We start from the raw sequence: 18,431 nt of genomic DNA on the forward strand, positions 1-18,431 counted from the left end.
TCTGGACAGCACTTAGAGCAGTATCTGACACAATGCTTGGGAGCAATGGAGACTCAGAGAGGTTGAGCCACTTGGCCAAGGACACAGAGGAGGTATCAAGCTCAGAGTCTGAACCCAGGCCTGGTAGACCCCAGCACCCTGTGTCCCGTTAGCCTTGAGCTAGCTCACCTTCTGATTCTGGCCTCCACTTGCTCCTAGATCTCAGGCTCCTTTCTACCTCCTCTTGCCCTACTCAAGGCCTACAACCATTTTACTGGTCTAGGGTAGCTCCCATCAGTTCTTTTGAGGACAGGATATATTCCTTCTGGGCTGTTTGCTTGGATCTCCAGCTCATATCCCACACCCAGCCTCAGTGGGGATGATGAATGCACCTTACCTGCCACCAAGAGAGATTTTTTTTTAAGATTTATTTATTTATTTATTTATTTATTTATTTATTTATTTATTTATTTATTTATTTATGAGAGACACAGAGAGAGAGATAGAGACACAGGGGCTCCATGCAGGGAGCCCGATGCGAGACTCGATCCCAGAACCCCAGGATCACACCCTGGACCAAAGGCAGACACTCAACCGCTGAGCCACCCAGGCATCCCTGGGAGTTTTAACTGCTGCTGAAGTCAGCACATCCATTCGCAAACCCATGAGTTACCAGAATGTTCCTCAAGCTCAGCCACCTGCATTCCTTCAAGTGAACTGGGCCACAGGAAAGCCAGCGTGGGAGATACTTGTTCAGTGAAAGAGAATAAAACAACAACAACAACGACAACAACAGGGTCAGAATCCATTTCAGTCTAACCGATATTTTACACAATTGGATACGTTTGACTAAACTAATACATATGTATGGAGACTGGTGCATTTCCATTCAAACCAATGTAAATTACCTTTGACCAATATATTTTCCTGGAAATCAATGCATTTTAACACGAGATAATATTTATGAAATTGAATTTTTTATTGAAGCTAATGCAATTCTATTCTATTTTATGCATTTTTATTAAACTAATGCATTTTAAATTAATCCATTGTATATTAAGTACAACAGACATTGGTACTTACAGTAAAATAATATATGCCCACTGAAATCAATACAGTTTCAAAACCTGGTGTTTTCCATTTAACTGAAGGATGTCAAGAATACGCAGCCATGAGTTTAGGGCATGTGAATGTGAAATTATGTCTTTTCTTTTCTTTTTTTCAAAATCATTATCACTTTAAAGATATTGTGCCTCAGGATATGGCCAGAGGCCCAAGGATTTAGAATTAATTCATGATTCTAACCGTCAACTCAATTGAACATCCCACTTGACCTACTTTTTGACCAAGTGGACTGGTGATTCTTAATCATGAGGTGTGACACAAGTCACTTGTCACTACTAATAAAATACTGAAGTTTGCAAACAATTTACCTTGGAAAGAAGCTAGTGTTTTGCATCAGTCTGTGTCCTGGCAGGAAAAGGTGATATACTCAAACTGGTATTTTGAGAAGTGTTTAACAAAGAGACTATTAAGGTGAGAGGTATAAGAAAAGCAATACTGCAGCCCCCTGGGACTAGTAACCCAGGAAGCTGTTACCATCTGGGCATTACTCGGACCTGGAGGGAGCAGCTGGCAGAGAGAGAGAGAGAGAAAGAGGGAGAGAGAAAGAGAGAGAGAGAGAGAGAGAGAGAGAGAGAGAGAAGCTGTAGCTTTCAGGAGAGAAATTCAGCCTCCTTTAGCATCCCACAGAGAGGAAGCTATAAAAATAAATACCTGACCTCTCTCTACGCCCTCCTCCTCTCCTGTTGATACTTTCCATTGACCATATCAACCAGAAACCAGAGGATAAGGGAAATTGTTGTTGCAGTCCTGGGGCAGCACAGAATAAGAAGAAAGATAAAGGAGGGTGAATCTGGACAGACAAAAAGAAAATACCCATATATCTACTAAGTGCTGATTATACATGACATGCTTTCTTATTTAATTCTCACAACACCCTATGAGGAAAAGAACTATTATTTCCATTTCTGGGATGGAGAAATTGAAGCTCAAAGAGACTGAGAGGGAGAGCTAGGGCTTGAACAGAAGTCCACCCAACTCTGTGGATGAAGAAAATAGATTCTGGGAAAGAAAATAAAATTTAATAAAGGAGGATGAGGGTTTTTTTGGCCCCCATTGTACTCCTTTCCTTACTGTTTGAAACTGTGACATGAGAACCTGGTGTCTGGAGCTATGGCTGCCATCTTGTAACCATGAAGGGAGACATCACCAACACAATGAGTACAGCAGGGCAGGAAGAACAAAGGAATTTGGGTTCTTGTTGATATTGTTTAGTCCCTAAACCCAGCCCAGAACTACCTACCTTCAGGCTTCCTGTTAATTAACAATACACTCTTGTCTTTTAAGCCAAGTTTACTGAGTTTATTGTTATTTGTCCCAGAAGCATTCCTAACTGATAGACTATTACTTATACATTACTTGAATTTTTAATAATGAATATGTATTATTTTTGTGAAAAACACAAAATCCAATAATAACTGTTTAATCACTCCCCTCATCCAACTTCACCAAACTGGTCATGGATTTTTTTCTTCTTCAGGACAAAACCCAGATGCACATGATTTTTTAAGGCTGAATTCACAGACCTATTTTATTGCATTTTATACAAGTTTTTTTCATTATGGACATTTAGATGGTAGAACAGCTCAAGCATATGCATCTCTGTATTCCCTCTTGCTGGGGACCCCATTTGCAGCTCTCACAGGGCACAGCACTGCTATTGTTGCAGTTCCTATGAAAGTCCCTTAAAAGCTGGCTCTCTCCCACCTTCATCAGCTCTCAGTTCAGGGAAAAAACTTCCAGGATTTTCAGATCCAGCCTCAGTCCATGGGGGGATGGGAGGAGCCCATGGCATTTCCCAAGAACTCCCAGTTGACAATCAGCATCTTCCTTCTGTGAGAGGAGAATTTTGTTCTAAATTTCCATCTTGCCTTATTCTCTTTGAATACAGACTCAGGAGATTCTAGCACCTCAAGGGTTTTGGAAAAAAATCTTTGGCTTTGAAAAATTTACTTCTTCAAAGATTTATAGTTGTGAGATTCCCTAATTTCATTTGCTCACCCATTGCTTTAGCCCCACTGAGCCTCAGTTTTCTCATGTGGAAAATGGGGGTGATGCTAGGACTTAGCTCACAGGATTGTGAAAGGAAGACAGTTAAAACAATTGGAATGACTGGCACAGAATGTAGGCTCATATGAATAGCAAAAGTGATATCATTACTAACTCTTTGAGAATCAAAAGGTCTTAATACATCCATTCATAGCACAGCCAGCTTCTTCAGCAATGGCTGTCCTTAGAGAAATCTAGGTCATCGTGATGTCTCAACTTTGGATGAATATCTCTTTTGTGAACCTATCCATAGCACTGATTAGCCAAGGAGATTCAATGGAAGTTAAGAATTTGGGCATCAAATCAGAGAGATCTAAGTTCAAATCTTACCTCTGCTTCCCAGCTATGTGATCTTGGGCAAGTCACTTTGCCTCTCTGAGCCCCTCAGCTTCCTCATTTGGAAAATAATGACTGCCTCACAAACTAGCTTGAAGATTAAATGAGGTTATACGTGGAGTACTCTGAACACAGGGCACTTAAGAGCATCTGCCATCTCTTTATAGCTGTCATTTTTTTTCCTCTGGCATGCACGGAAATAAGTATGGAGAGATGGATGCAAAGTTCTGTGGTCTACGTGCTATTCTGTCTGTAGAGACAGATGGAGAGGAAGAAAGTGCAAGGAGGTTATTGGTTGAGTTAGAAATTTCCTTTCTTAAATAAAAGTGATCTCAAAGTCTACAGAAAAGATAGAAGGGATCTATTATCAATATTTTAACATTAGCTTTTAGATTCTAAACTCTTTGTGAGCAAAGTCTCAGCTAATGCACCTTAGTATCCTGCACAGGACCTGGCACTCAGCAGGTACCTAATCAATGCTTGTTGCTTTAAATCCATCCCTGTATTAGTCAGCTTGGGCTGCCATAATACAATACTATATATTTAAAATCAGGTATTTATTTTCTCACGGTTCCAGAAGCTGGATATCTGAGATCAGGGTGCCAGCGTGGTCGGGATCTGGTGAAAGCCCTCTTCCTGGCCCAAAGACAGCTGCCTTCTTGCTGTGTCTTCACATGGCAGAGAGGGAGAGACAGAAAGCCAGCTAGTTCTTGTGTCTCTTTTTGGGAGGGCATTAATCCCATCATGGGGCCCTACCCTCATGACCTCATATAAATCTAATTATCTCCCAAAGGCACCATTCCAAATACCATGATATTAGGTGTTAAGGATTCAACATTGAATGGGGGAGGGCACAATTCAGTCCACAGCCTTCCCCTAACATTTTGCAGTTCAGTTGCAAAATAGACCAAACCTCAATGTGAGAAAAGTGGGCGAGACTCATTAGAGAAGGAGGATGGGGAATGAAGAGAGCTTGGAGTGGGCATTATTAGGGAACCACAGACCCACCCACCATCCTGGCATGCCCTGGCCATTAGTATAATGGCTAGAAGTTCAGGAGCTAGAGTTCATGCCTTGGATCCACTGCTTAGAATTTAAGTTTCTCTATCAGTAAAACCAGGACTGTGGAAAACAGTGCTGCTTATGCCTGTATGCCATTACCCTTTCTTGGGAAAGCAGCCTTTTGGTTTTCCTAATGCCCTTGTGGCTTTACCCTCCACTACCACCCTGCCTCAGTTCGGGGAATTGGGCGTGTCATTTGGGCCCAGTCTAGCAGAGTCAGGGTGATTGGCTCAGGCATAGGCATGTGATCTGACCCAGACTAATGAGAGCCTTCCCTAGGATTTCTGACAGAACTTTTAGGAAGAGGCTTTATCTTTCTCCTGGGGACAAGAACCTGGGAGGATGGAAGCCTGGGCCAACAGCAGCTAGCTAGACCTGACTGAGGATGAAGCCAACACAGAAGAAATCAGAGCCCAGAGAAAGAGAATGACAGTGTCTGATATTGACCTTCAGGCTATGCCTGGAGCCCATCCGCTCACTGTTAAACTTTCCAGTTAAATGAGCTAATAAATTACTTTTGGTTAGGCCAATTTTTGTTTCTGTCAGTTGCCACCAGCAGCATATGAGTAACCTAAAAGCATTGGCCAGAACCATTTCGGTGTTTCTCACCTGTGCCCATGTCACTTAATAGTCTCAGTTTTGGGAAGATGTGCGCCACGCTCACGCTCCCTCGCAATGTCCAAGAGAATTGCAACGTGTCTGAATCCTCCCTCTTTGACTCTTCAAACACCCCTGCAAGGTAATGGAACAGCTGTTCCCGGGGGTGGTAGGCACTGTGGGCGCCCCGCAAATCATGTGGTCCCGCCCCCCTCCTCAGCTACCGAGGCAGCCATGGACACGTGACCCAATTCTGGCCAATGAGGCTCGAGGAGAAACCTGCTGGGCGGTGCTTCTGGGCGAAGCCACCCAGGCCCTCGGCGAAAACTTCCTGAGAACCTGAGGGAACCGCAGCCGCCATCTTGCTTCGCCCTGAAGAGGAAACCCTGTGCCACCGTGGAGTCAGCCACGTTGTGTGGTGCTGCCGTCAGGACTCCCCGGGATGTAGGATTGTCATCGTCTCTTTCCTTCAAGCAATTTGGAGTCAAGATTTCCATTTCAGTCAACACCATCGTGAGTCATGCACTCCTATTTTATAGATGCAAGAGGTAATTTCTGAGGGAAAGTGGCTTTCTCCGGTTATGTTGTCGGGATCATTTTTGTTGCAGGGGACAGACACCTAACTCCCAACAGCTTAAGAAAAAGAAACATAGACTCTGGTAAATTCAGAGTATAGTAGATGAATGCCCCTCAACTGGTGAAAGGGTAAACTGAGGTACAGTCGCACAATTATTACTTAGCAATAAAAAGGAACAGATTACTGATATGCCAAGGACGTGGATGAACCTAGATGCTAAATGAGGAAAATCAGACTCACAAGGCCGCATGCTGTGTGGTTGCATTTATATGCCGCTCTCGAAAAGACAAAACATTAGGCACAGGAAACAGATCAGTGGTTGAGGTGGGGGGAGAGCAGGAAGCAGACTACCAGGAGAATGTGGGATTTGGGAGCTGGGTTAGAACTTTTCTGGATCTTGACTGTGGTGCTAGTTAAGTGACTGTATGTGTTTGTCAGAACTCACAGAACCACAGTAAAAAGGGAGAATTTTACTATATGCATATTATAGTTTATAAACATTAAAAGTCCTGGGGGTCGGATGGGGAGTTACTACTTAATGGGTACAGTTTCTGTTTGGGGTGGTGATAATTTTTGGAAATAGATAGTTATGATGGTTGCCTAATGTTGTGAATGTAATTAATGCCACTGAATTGTGTGCTTAGAAATAGTTAAAATGGCATTTTATGTTATATATATTGTACCACAAACTTTTCTGTATAATTGACATAAGATTATATTAGTTTCAGATGTGCAACAAAGTGATTTGACAATTATATACGTTACAAAATGCTCATCACAGTAAGTGTAGTCACCATTTCTCACCACACAGTTATTATATTATTGACTATATTGTCCATGCTGTACTTTCCATCCCCATGGCTTATTTATTTTATAATTGGAAGTTTGCATCTCTTAATCCTCTTCACCATTTTCTCCTATCCCATCTTCCCTTCCCCTCTGACAACCATTATGGTTTAAAGTGAAAAGAAAAAAAAATGGTCCAGGGATAGACTTCATGGCAGGATCCAGAATTCTCTCCATCTCTCAGGCTCTCTTTTCTGCTACCTTGATTTTATTTCCAGCAAGCTCTCCTCAAGTGGTAACAGAGATGGCCTTAGAAAGTTCCAGGTATACCTCCTCATAGCTTAGCAACAAGAGCAGGAGGGAAGTGCTTCTTTCCCAGTAGTTCTTAAAAGTTCCATGGTTGAGCCTCATTGACTTGCCTTGACACGTGAGCTTGCCTCTCAACCAACCACTGGGCTGGAGTGATTTATTGGCCAGCCCTGGGTTATATGTCTACTCCCAGAGTGAATACCGCCACCCAAACCTCTTGGAGGGAGAGGGGGAAGGGATCAATCTCAAAGAAAACCAAGGAGCTTTGCCAGCAGCCCCTACACTCCAGTTAAATGTTGAATGGCCCAGCCCCAATTCTCGGCCCGACATTTATGCAGGCTGTGCCATTCTGTCCTTATATTCTCTCCAGCAAAGCCCACGTAGGTACAACATACACTCATCATTCCATCCCTGGGTTTGCATAAAAACCCACGTCCACGAAGTAGCAACTGCAATGTTTTTCAATCACACAGCAAAGATATTTAAAAATATCACCCATATGTGTTTTAAATACAGGCAAATAGCTGGCAAGGCAGTCGGCTTCACACCCGCGTGCCATTCTGAGTTAAAATCTTCTCGTTTCCAGCTCTCAAAATCACACGTTGAAGGCCAGACAAGCCCAGAACACTGCTAAGGCTGTGTGTCTACCCAGAATCTTCCCAAACCACACAGTCCAGCTTTCTTTCCTAGTAGGAACATCTATGATCCTGGGAAGGAATTTAAGGGCCCTTAGGCTTCAGCTCAATCATTTGCCCTCCACTGAGAATACAGAAATGGAACCAGGAAGTTTTTAGTGAAGTAAGTTTTCCAACCTTCTTAATGAAACCATCTCCTTACCAGTCCAGCCGGCTTTCTCACTGCCCCCCTGCCTACCTGCCTGCCTATCATGCTATTTGGTATTAAAGTCTTTAAAATTTGACCTTGCCTATATGCAGTCTTATGACTTGAGACTCCCTACATTTTCTCATCTTCCAGATTTATACTTTCTCTTAATAACCAAAATAATACCTTTCCAATGTAAATAACAGATAACTCCAACTCTAAAATTATAATAGGTTTTCTTTATCTTATACAAGTAGTACAGAGGTAGCCAAGTCTGATTTGGTGTGATCAGTAGACATCAGCTCTCTGCCCTACCATCCTCTGGGCAGCCTTTACCCTTAGCCTGCTTCCCATTACGGCCCCGTGTGGCTACCCTTACGCTAGACATCACATCTAGGCACAGAAATGTCCACAGAAGCCTTTCCTAACTTCAGCACATCTCCCCTCACATTTCATTGACTAGAACTTAGTCCTACGTCTGCTCTGAGGCCAGACACCAGCAAGGAAGAGGAGGTGGAGGAGGAGAAGGACTGGAGGGGGTTGGGTCATGGGGGAGGAGAAATCAAAGAAACCTTAGGGAGCTTATATAATCTTCTCTTTATAATCTCTCCTGGGATTGGTGCACATTTTGCTGACATCTCCTCTTCCTATACGCTCCCTCCTGGCCTCTGGCTGCTCCCTGATCCCTCTGCCACCTCCCTGCATGGGCTTGACTAAGGCACTTTAAGTTTCCCTAGTCTTGTCCACTCCCCACCTACTTCATCTGAAGCTGGTCCCTGCTCATAGCTCTTACCTGCAATCCCTAAGTCCCCAAAACTCTGGAATATGGAAAGTTGGTTTTTTTTAATTGGAATATGGAAAGTTTTTATTTTCAAGTTTGTGGCAAACATTTGGCCACAGAATCTGCCCGGGACTGGTACAATGTGTAGACTTAAAAGAGAAAACACAAGAACAACCCATTTAATATGAACAGTCGTGCATTTTGCTGCAGAAATATTAATATGCTGGGCCACAGGATGCTGCCCAGACCCTACACATAATATGCAGTATATGGTATTCTAAAAATCTGAGGGATTCTGAATTCCAAAAGGGATTTGGATAAAGCAGATTATGAAGTTTGATGATGAGTATCATCATTCCCATTTTATAGACGAGGAACTGAGATTCAGGTAATTTCAGTATCTTGCCTAAGTTTGCATAGTGAGTGCGGCCTAGATTTAAACTTGGGACATGTAATATCAAAGCCAAGGCCATCACCCAACATAATCCTTTAATCTTCCACATCCACATACACGATTTTTGGTGTATTTATGTGCCACACATTATTATTTACTTAATATTTTTCTCTAACCTAGCTCACTTTTTACTTGAATAAAGTCTTTGTAAAAGGAAACTTCCTATCACCATTTTAAATGGAAATCTAGCATCTCTTGTCATAAATAGAAAATAGCTACATATAAATAAATACATTGAGAGTAAAGTAATGAATTAAATACTTGCCTGCCAGAGAGGCCGAGCCTGAGACCTGTTCTCTGTTTAAAAGGGAGATTTTGGGGATCCCTGGGTGGCTCAGGGGTTTAGTGCCTGCCTTCGGCCCAGGGTGTGATCCTGGGGTCCCTGGGATTGAGTCCCACATCGGGTTCCCTTCACTCCCTCTGCCTGTGTCTCTGCCTCTGTCTCTCATGAATAAATAAATAAAATCCTAAAAAAAAAAATTAAATTAAATAAAAGGGAGATTTTTTCCCCCAAAGACAGAAGTATTATAGACATGCTAGTACCTCACTGAGCCTTAGGCTTTGGAGTGATCAGAAAGATTGAGACACACTTGAAAGATAGCCATCTTCCTTCTCATGGGATTTGAGGTTATAGAATGTTCCAAGAATGCTCTAGAAATATCTGAAGGTCATAGATATTACCATAGATATACTTTGGTAAGTACAGAACGATTCACATTTGGGCAGCTGCCAACTCACAACTACCCCATGGTGTTCACGCATTTGCTATCCACCTACTGCCCTGGATGACAGACCATATAGTCCATGACCTAGGCTTGGCTAATCAGCCCCTTCCCTTTGAATTTTGGCCATGACTCTGTAAGGATGTGCAGCCAGAGCTACCAGAGGCCTTGGTGTCAGACTCTCGGACAGAGTTGAAAGAGCAAAATCAAGCTGACATCCAGACAAAAGCAGAGGGGAGTCAGTTTAACTGAAAAAAGTCTTGACACATTGACAACATGTGCTGATCAACAAGCTGCACCAAACTTGCGGGGGGTTCAGAGAACTTACAGGGGAGGTGTGTGATGGTCAGTTTGATGGGTCAGCTTGGCTAAATAAGAGTGCCCAGTTTATTCACCCACCAACCTGAGTGTAGCTGTTTTGTAGGTGTGATTGAAGTTGAAAACCAGTTGACTGTAAGGGAAATGATACTGTATCATCTGGGTGGGTCCAATTCAATCCATTGAAAGACCCTAAGAGCAGAACCAAGACTTCCCTGAAGGAAAGGAAATTCCTTCTATGGACAGCAGCTTCATCCTGGACTTTCAGTTGTTCTTCCTGATGGAAATCCTAAGGATTCAGACTTAGCTATTCAAGTCCCACAACTGCATAAACCTAATTCTTTGCCATAAATCTCCTACTCTGTAGATCTCCTATTGGTCCAGTCTCTGGAAGGCCCTGACCAATACAGTAGCAGAATTTATGTGGAAGAATATGCATGTTTAGACCATTTTACTAAGTAAGCATACATGTTTTGTTTCTTCCATTCTTTGCTACACTAGAAGAGTTTAATAGTTAAGCCCTTCCTGCCCTCAAGAAGAAACAACTAGTTTTTGGTGCTGATTTGGCCATCCCAGTCTATCCTGGAAGAAGGGAGAAGGGAAGATTGTAGAGAATTTCAAAGGCCTTACTCTAGAGCATGCTTTGGGCTGGGACTGTGTCTCTTTTCAGCTCAGGTACTACCATTTGGATGTGTGTTGACTAAAAAATTGAACACTCACCAGGACAATAGATACTTCTTTATTCCCTCCACAACATTCATATTTTTGGGGACCCCAAGGCACCTTGTTTTAAGAAAATTGACATTTGGAAATTAGAACTTACCCAAATAATCAGTCATCTTCAACAATTTTTGTGTATTCACCAGATATATTTGCTACATGATTTCAGACCCTCACAGTGGCCCTGCAAGGAAACTGAAGTTCAGAAAAATGAAATGTTCCCAGGGCCACATGCTAAGTGGCACACAGCAGGTTTATCCCTGGCTTTTGTCATGAGGCCACAAAATGCATCTTTAAACAATATACGGTATAGTGTTGCCTGCTTTTAAATTTTACATAAATAGAATTGTACTGTTTGTATTTTCCAACTTGTTTTCTTCACTAAGTGTTGTTATTTGTGAGGATCGTCCATGTTGAATAGTGTGGTTCTGAATCATTATTCCCTCCATTTATAGATTTCCATTGTGTGAATACAGTACAATTTATTTTATCTAGTCTGCTATTGATGGGCATTTGGGTTGTTACCTTTCTCCTTTGTTTTTGTTTATTTGCTTTGTTTTTTTTTTTACTATTATGAACAATCTTTTGTAAATAATCTTATGGAAAGATACAAATCATTTATACCCTGCTGGATGCACTTGGAAGAGTTCCTGGTGAATATATCACCAGGAAATAGATTGCTGGGGCATGGGTCATGTGTGTTTTCCACTTTGCTAGATTATGCCCGATTATTTTCTGTTATTGGTAGTTGTAACCATTACACCCCTACCAGAAGCTGTACATGAGGATTCCAGTTGCTCCACATTTTTGATAACACAGTATTATCTGGCATTAAAATCTTGGCCAATCTGATGAGGGCAAAATGGTATCACATTTTGTATTAATTTGAATTTTCCCTAACTACTAGTGAAGCTGAGCTTTTCAGGTATTTATTGGCAATTTGAGTATCCTCTTCTATGAAACACCTATCTGGGACTCTCACATGGAGCTTTAGAAAGAAATCTCTTTAGACAAAGCCATATTGGGATATTTAAGTCTTTGTTTCTTTTGAAGCACCAACTTGTCAAAGAAGTTGACATTCAAAGCCTTAACAAAGAAGAGAAATAGGGTAGGGGTTAAGGGGAGGCTGAGGCAAAAGAAGTGGGATTGTTTTGTGTTTCTTTCAGTAATACCTGTTAATAAGAGTCAGTAATGATGGACCTCATTACAGCTATTTATACAGGACTTAAACTTTTCAATTTGGATCTTCATGCCACGGCTTTTGAGTCTGGAAAGGAGCAGCACTCCCCTTTCCCAGATGTGAAAAATGAGGTTTTGGAGGTACTGTGTGAGTTGCCCAAGGCCTCATGGCATTTTAACTGACTGGCTGGGATGCAAAACCTGCTGGCATTCCAGAACCCAGACCAGTGGTGGAGACCACTAAGGACACTGAGGAGAGCACCAGGAAACCTCACTTTTGGGCCCTGGTGGAGCCTGTCAGGGCAATTGGTGGCCTAATGGGAGAACTCATCAGATTTCAGGGAGCTCACAGTCTTAGATCAGGCTGAGAGCACAAAGCTACATGGCATCCAGGTTGGGTGACTGTGGGGAGAAATCAAGGTTGATAAAATCAGAACTGGCTTAGGAAGGGCTGCAGAGTTTGGCCTGTCAGTGGAACAGAACGAGGTCCACTTGCTGCATTGATAATTAGGCCCCAGTGGTACAGCATGAGAGGTATGTTTTGTAGCCACAGGGTAATTCCTTGGCAGGTATTTCTGGATGAGGGGTGTAGGCCTCCACGTGTCACCCAAGAAGCCAGGCTCCTCCCTACCCTTAAGTCTTACATCCTCCTCCTGGGACCAGTGGGCCAGCCCAGGCATGTTCTTTCCATGGTAAAAGGTAACGGTGCAAGAGGGCAAGTGGAAACATACAGCATATCTTGAGATGTAAGCTCAAACTGGCACACCAACACTTCCACCTTATTCTGTTAGCCAAAGCAGGTCATGTGGTCAAACTCAACCTCCAGAGAAGTTAAGCACCTGGATCTAAGCCACACAGCCAGGCAGTCACAGATTCAGGATTCAGGCACAAGAGCCTTGAGTCAAGGCTTCTGCCTAATGCCATGCCACATTAAAAAGTGACTCCCTTGTCACTGGCATCATCAGGCAGCCATTTCCCAGTGACTGACTTTTAAATAAAATGTGGAGTACACAATTTTCTGTACCTAATCTTTCTTACATTTGTCTTTTGTCTGAGCCACCATCTGTCCCTCCACTCTGTGGTGATGCTTCAGCAGTGGGGCGAGGCCTCATCAGCCAGGTTCTCTCCACCTTCATGCCACTTAGCAACCTCCAGCAGATGCAAGTTTTCTGACATAGACTCCCATGATTAGCAGATGCTCTTTAATTAACTTTATTTCCATTGCATTTATTGCCTCCCTGAGATTATCTTAATTCCATAGCCCTCCAGGATGCACATTCTATACATGGCCATTTGCCTCCCTGCGAATTGGGAGGAAGAGTGGGACTGTAGGGAACTTGCCTGGGAGGATTTACCCTCTAAAACCAGACTTCAGGGCAGCCCCGGTGGCACAGCGGTTTGGCGCCGCCTGCAGCCTGGGGTGTGATCCTGGAGACCCAGGGTTGAGTCCCACATCGGGCTCCCTGTGTGGAGCCTGCTTCTCCCTCTGCCTGTGTCTCTGCCTCTCTCTCTGTGTGTCTCTATGAATAAATAAATAAAATCTTAAAAAAAAAAATAAAACCAGACTTCAGCCCCTGGGGAAGGTTCCCTTCTCCCAGGAGAGGCTGGGAGGTCAGAGCTGACAGGACAGCTCTGTAGGATTATGGAATAGGAGAAATCCAGAGGACTCTGCCTGGATCACAATCCATTCTCTGGCTTAGACCTTGGGCAAGTTACATCATCTCTGTGCCTCACTGTCCTCATCTGTAAAATTGGAATAAAATAATGCCTACTTCATAGGGTTGCTGTGCATTAAATCAGTTAATTTCTAGAGAGGGCTTAGAATAGCACCTGGCACATTGTGATTGAATTATAGTTGGTTATAAATATAAACCTATTATATGGAATTCCTGAGGGTCATCTATCATCTGCCCCTCCAGATATCACTTGTTTCCCCAAAACCTCACTGCTGACAAATGGCAGTCTGCATTTATGGAGTGCTTACTGATGCCAGGCTCTTTGCATGCATTATCTCATTAATTGTCCCCACAACACTAAGGTCCCCACTGTACAGATGGTTGGATGAGGACAGGTTGGACAGGGGAGTGATTTTCTCAAGGTCACACTAGAATTTGAACAGGGGTCCCTCTAATTTCAGTCCTGCTTCTATCTCCCTGAACTCTTCTTCTTCTGAGAGAAATGTAGAAAGTAATTGATTTCACTTCTATAAAGTTGTTTCCCTCTTCCAACCACCTCTTTGGGGGCTTTCCCCTACTTTATGGTTACTGAAACCAGCTCAGGGGTGGACTGACTTGCCCAAGGACACACACCCAGGAAGGGGAGAGCCAGGAGTTGCATCTCCACTTAAACCCAGGTCTGACTTCAGACTCATTGTGTGCTGTCTGATCCTAAGATACACAGCAGTTGATTTTGTGTCCATGATGTCATTTACTTCTTCCAAACACTTGTTTGAGGACCCTCATTTTATAACTGAGCATACTGAGGCTTGGGAGAGACGCCAGCAAGTGGAAGAACAGTAATTTAAACCCCTTCCCTGGGATCCCTGGGTGGCGTAGCGGTTTGGCACCTGCCTTTGGCCCAGGTCGCGATCCTGGAGACCTGGGATTGAATCCCATGTCAGGCTCCCGGTGCATGGAGCCTGCTTCTCCCTCTGCCTGTGTCTCTGCCTCTCTCTCTCTCTCTCTCTCTCTCTCTCTCTGTGTGACTGTCCTAAATAAATAAAAAAATAAATAAAATAAAAAAATTTTTTTTCATTAAAAAAAAAAATAAACTCCTTCCCCTGAACCCAATGGTCTTTTCCCTGCCTTTGGCCAGGAAAATTGTTGTCCAGGGAAGGGAATAGGAGGAGAAAAGGCAACTCTAAAACGGTGGGACTGCCCCAGAATCTAGCTTTGGGTTCACTCCCTTATTGCCAGCCAGCCTGGGCACTGACCAGAGCCTCCCTGGTCCCAGGGCGCTCACACTTGGGAGGTGGGGTTGGCATATACACCAAGTGTCCACTAGGTGGGGCTTTTGCCAAAGGCCGGGCTCAGGAAGGCCCCAGCAGAGGCCTTGTTGCCCCACCCTAGAAGGTACCACCAGGCACACACAATCACATGTATCTGCGTGGTGTGCTCACATGCACACGTGGGCTGTGTAAGCATTGTGTGGGCACACAGGTGTGTCCCAGAGAATCTATTTCTGGCTTGTGTTCAAATGTGATCGAATGAATGTGTGGTGTGTATGCAGGTGGGTGTGTATGTGTTTGTAAAGGTATACTCATAAGAGAGTGTGCAGAGGGGTGTATGCAAACAATGTCTGTGAGAGCAGATGTGTATATGTGTGTGCACATATGTGTAAATATGTATTTGTCTGCACAAAAGGGGGTGTGATACATGAGTAGCAGGTTAGACCCTGGCATGAGGTACTGAGGATCATTTTAGAGTCTCTTTCCTATGCTGTCTTCAGAGGCAGGGGCTGAGACAGATGACCTCTCAGGGCCCCTGATTCCTGGCACATTTGCCAAAGACCCTGATGGACCCCATGGATTTGAAGCAAGAGGGCTCAAGCAGGAGGGTTAGATTTGCTTCCTGGGTCAGGGAATGTTTGTGGGGGGGGGGGAGTGCTTTGCTCCCCCAGGCACTGAGGACTCCACAGAGGCTTTTGAGGTTGAAGGGGTGGGGACCTAACCTTCAAAGGAGAGCTTTCAGAGCCTTCATCTTGGGCCCCTTGAGCTCTGGAGAGTGAGGCTGGAGACTGTGGGTGCATGGGAGAGAGTACTTTGGATTTCAACCCTAACTGAGCCCCTCACCAGCTGGGAAGTGAATTAAAAAATTCAAAGTGAATTCAAAGCCCAACAGAGATTTAGAGGCAGCTGAGGAAGGGAAGGCGGGGTGGTGTTCAGGTTAAGAACTTCAACCTTGACATCAAACAAAACAGGATATGTTCCCCAGATCAATTGCTTATAGGCTAGATGACCTTGGGTAAGTCACTTACCATCTCCGAGCCCCTATTTCCTCAGCTATTAAGAGGAGGAAATGGCAATACTTACCTCCAAGTGCTGTTACAAGGAGGAAATTAGATAATGGGCAGAGCGAGCCCAGCTTGGGAAGAGCAGGCCATAAATGGCAGCATTATCATTATTTTCCTGTCCTTTGGGGACAAGTGGATCATCTTTTGTTTCATGTAACCTAAGAGCTGAGAAATCAGAAGGTCTAAGGAGGCTGAGAGAGTGGTAATTTAGGGACTGGTTTCTGGGGTGACAGAAACAGCCCCTGTTGGCTATGCTTTGTCTGAATGGTGTCTTCTGGAAGTACCTACATTGCTTTCCCTCCTGCCCTGAGCAGGGGCAGCAGGAAAAGCTAAAGCTGTGGTCAGGGCTCCTGCAGCAAGGCTACAAAGAGTGCACGGTTTCTTGCTCCATTTCTAAACCATGCTCAGCCATTGTCCTGTTGAGTGAACTTGGACAAGCTATTCTGTCTTCCTGACCCTCGGCTTCCTCATTGGCAGAATGGATACAGCGATGATAGATGTGAGATTTAGGGAGAATGTTAGAAAGGTCTTTGGTGCATGGTAGGCACCACAGTGACACTGATGATAACAGTGCAGCAGTAGAATAGGGACAAAATGAAAATTGTTAGGATTAACATCACCCTTTCTCACCAAAGGAGCAAAAGATCTTTCTTTCTTTCTTTGCTACCTGTTTTGCTGACTAGATGAAATGTGAGAACCTCAGATCTGAAGAAGGAGCAGTGAGAGAGGGCGGAGGCGGAAATGGTGGAAAAGGGAGAAGGCAGGGAAGACAGACCAAATAAGATCGAGCGATGAGTGAGAGAAGATGGACGAGCAGTTTGAGGGGAGAGAAATTAAAAATAGAGACTAGAGCGGCTACTTTAATGGAGGGAACTTCAAGGAAAGAAAGAAGCAAAAAGGAATGTTAAGATGTTAAGTGCTTCATACCCTGCCCCTTAAGAAAATTTGTAGTAGCATTCTACACTCTTCATCAGTTTTTAGGGGTTTGTGGAGTTTTATTTGGGTGGGTCGGTAGGAGTACTGGTGGGGATGCTCAGTTCTTTACAGGGAACAAGAAAGACCTATGGCTATCCTTGGGAGCTCATATTCTTGGGAGCCTATGGAAAAATCCATGCCTTAGTGGGCATGAAGCCAAATGGGGACACTTGTGCCAGAGACGCGGGGCCTAGGAGAGATGGAGGGCCAAATGGGTTCCCTTGGTTCTTTTTTTTTTTTAATAAAATAATTTTTATTGGTGTTCAATTTACCAACATACAGAATAACACCCAGTGCTCATCCCGTCAAGTGTCCCCCTCAGTGCCCGTCACCCACTCACCCCCACCCCCCGCCCAGTTCCCTCAGTTCTGTGATGGTTGTTTTGGAGGTCTTAGGTCACTGGTTGGTACACTCTACTACTAAAATGGGATGCAGAATTGGAAGGCAGTTTCCTGCCTAGGGGCCAGCTTCTCAGGGGCTCAGCAAAGCTGAGTGCCTGAAGATTAGCCTGTGCCAGTACAGAGCAGAGTCCTAGAAACTTCTAATTAGCTAATGTTTCTAAATCTCCTGGAAGCTGCCAAGTGCCAAGTGGTGTTTCATTCCGAGGATGCTCAAAGAGAATTCAGTCCTGGTTCTGGCTATAGATATAGCTCTGAAAGGGACCCTGGGCTCTTACATGAGCAGAGCTATTAGGGTGCTTAAACAAACAGACAACCAGACATAGCATAGTCAAGTCAGACTAATAAGGATATAGTTTTCAGTTAAAATGTTTTGTGCTATTGGTTAAAAAAAAAAAAAAAAGAAAGAAACATGTCGTTTTGTTCTTTAAATCCATAGCATGTATGCACCTCCACCTGGGTTTGATTTTGTGTATGGTGTGAGGTAGGGATCTATTTCTGTTTTCCCCCCATATGTGTAGTTAGTTGGATCAGCACCATATTGAAAATGAAGTCTGTCTTTTCCCCACTAATTTATAATACCAGCATTGCCATGTATTTGTGTAAGTCCATTCTATATTTGTGTGAATCTATTTCTAGGCTTTTAATTTTGTCCCCCCTTGAGTCTATTTGTCCTTCTCCCTCACTGTCTTTATTATTATAATTTTATTATCAGTCTTAATATCTGATAGGAAAAGATCCCATAACGTATTATTCTTTAAATGCCCTGACTATTCTTGGCCCTTGCAATTGCATAAGAATTTTAAGATGGGCTTGCCCTGTTCTGTGAAAAATCTTATTGGGATTTTGATTCTAATGGTCTTAAATTTATTGATTAATTTGGACAGAAATGATATCTTCACCATATTAAATCTTTCAGCCCATGAAAAAGGACTGTCTCTTTAGTCAGATTTTCTTTCATGGACATCTTAGATGGTTGTGGCATTCTGTGGTATGTGTATCAGTCAGGGTCCCAGGAGAAAGTAGATTCCCTCCTACCCCAACCAAATAAAGATTCTTGATGATAAAGTAATTGGTTATCATAAAAAAATTAAGATAATTATGTGGAAATTATAAGTGGCCTCTAAACCCATTTTCCAGAACTAATTCTTTTAACTATATGATACCGAGTGTTGTCTTTTTAAAGAACGTTTTCTTAAGCACCACATTTTAAGCAGAGATGGGATTATTTCAT

At 43.4% G+C, this 18,431-nt stretch overlaps 1 protein-coding gene and 1 long non-coding RNA gene across 2 annotated transcripts in view; one reads left to right on the top strand and one right to left on the bottom strand.

The window, feature by feature from the left end:
• Positions 1-1,063: 1,063 nt before the first annotated feature.
• Positions 1,064-5,360, bottom strand: LOC144299859 (uncharacterized). The gene is made up of 3 exons (XR_013366517.1): positions 5,158-5,360; positions 4,056-4,154; positions 1,064-2,934 (listed from the first exon to the last, which is right to left on the bottom strand). It is a non-coding gene; the product is annotated as an uncharacterized LOC144299859 (long non-coding RNA).
• Positions 5,361-5,571: 211 nt separating this feature from the next.
• The window catches only part of CUX2 (cut like homeobox 2), a 283,562-nt gene continuing 270,702 nt past the window's right edge, over positions 5,572-18,431 (top strand). Inside the window, exon 1 of the mRNA XM_077875622.1 lies at positions 5,572-5,693. Within this exon, the coding sequence (XP_077731748.1) occupies positions 5,685-5,693 (9 nt within the window). The 5' untranslated portion in view covers positions 5,572-5,684. The remainder of the gene's footprint in view (positions 5,694-18,431) is intronic.

This window comes from Canis aureus, chromosome 27, assembly GCF_053574225.1.
Source record: "Canis aureus isolate CA01 chromosome 27, VMU_Caureus_v.1.0, whole genome shotgun sequence".
NCBI lineage: Eukaryota > Metazoa > Chordata > Mammalia > Carnivora > Canidae > Canis > Canis aureus.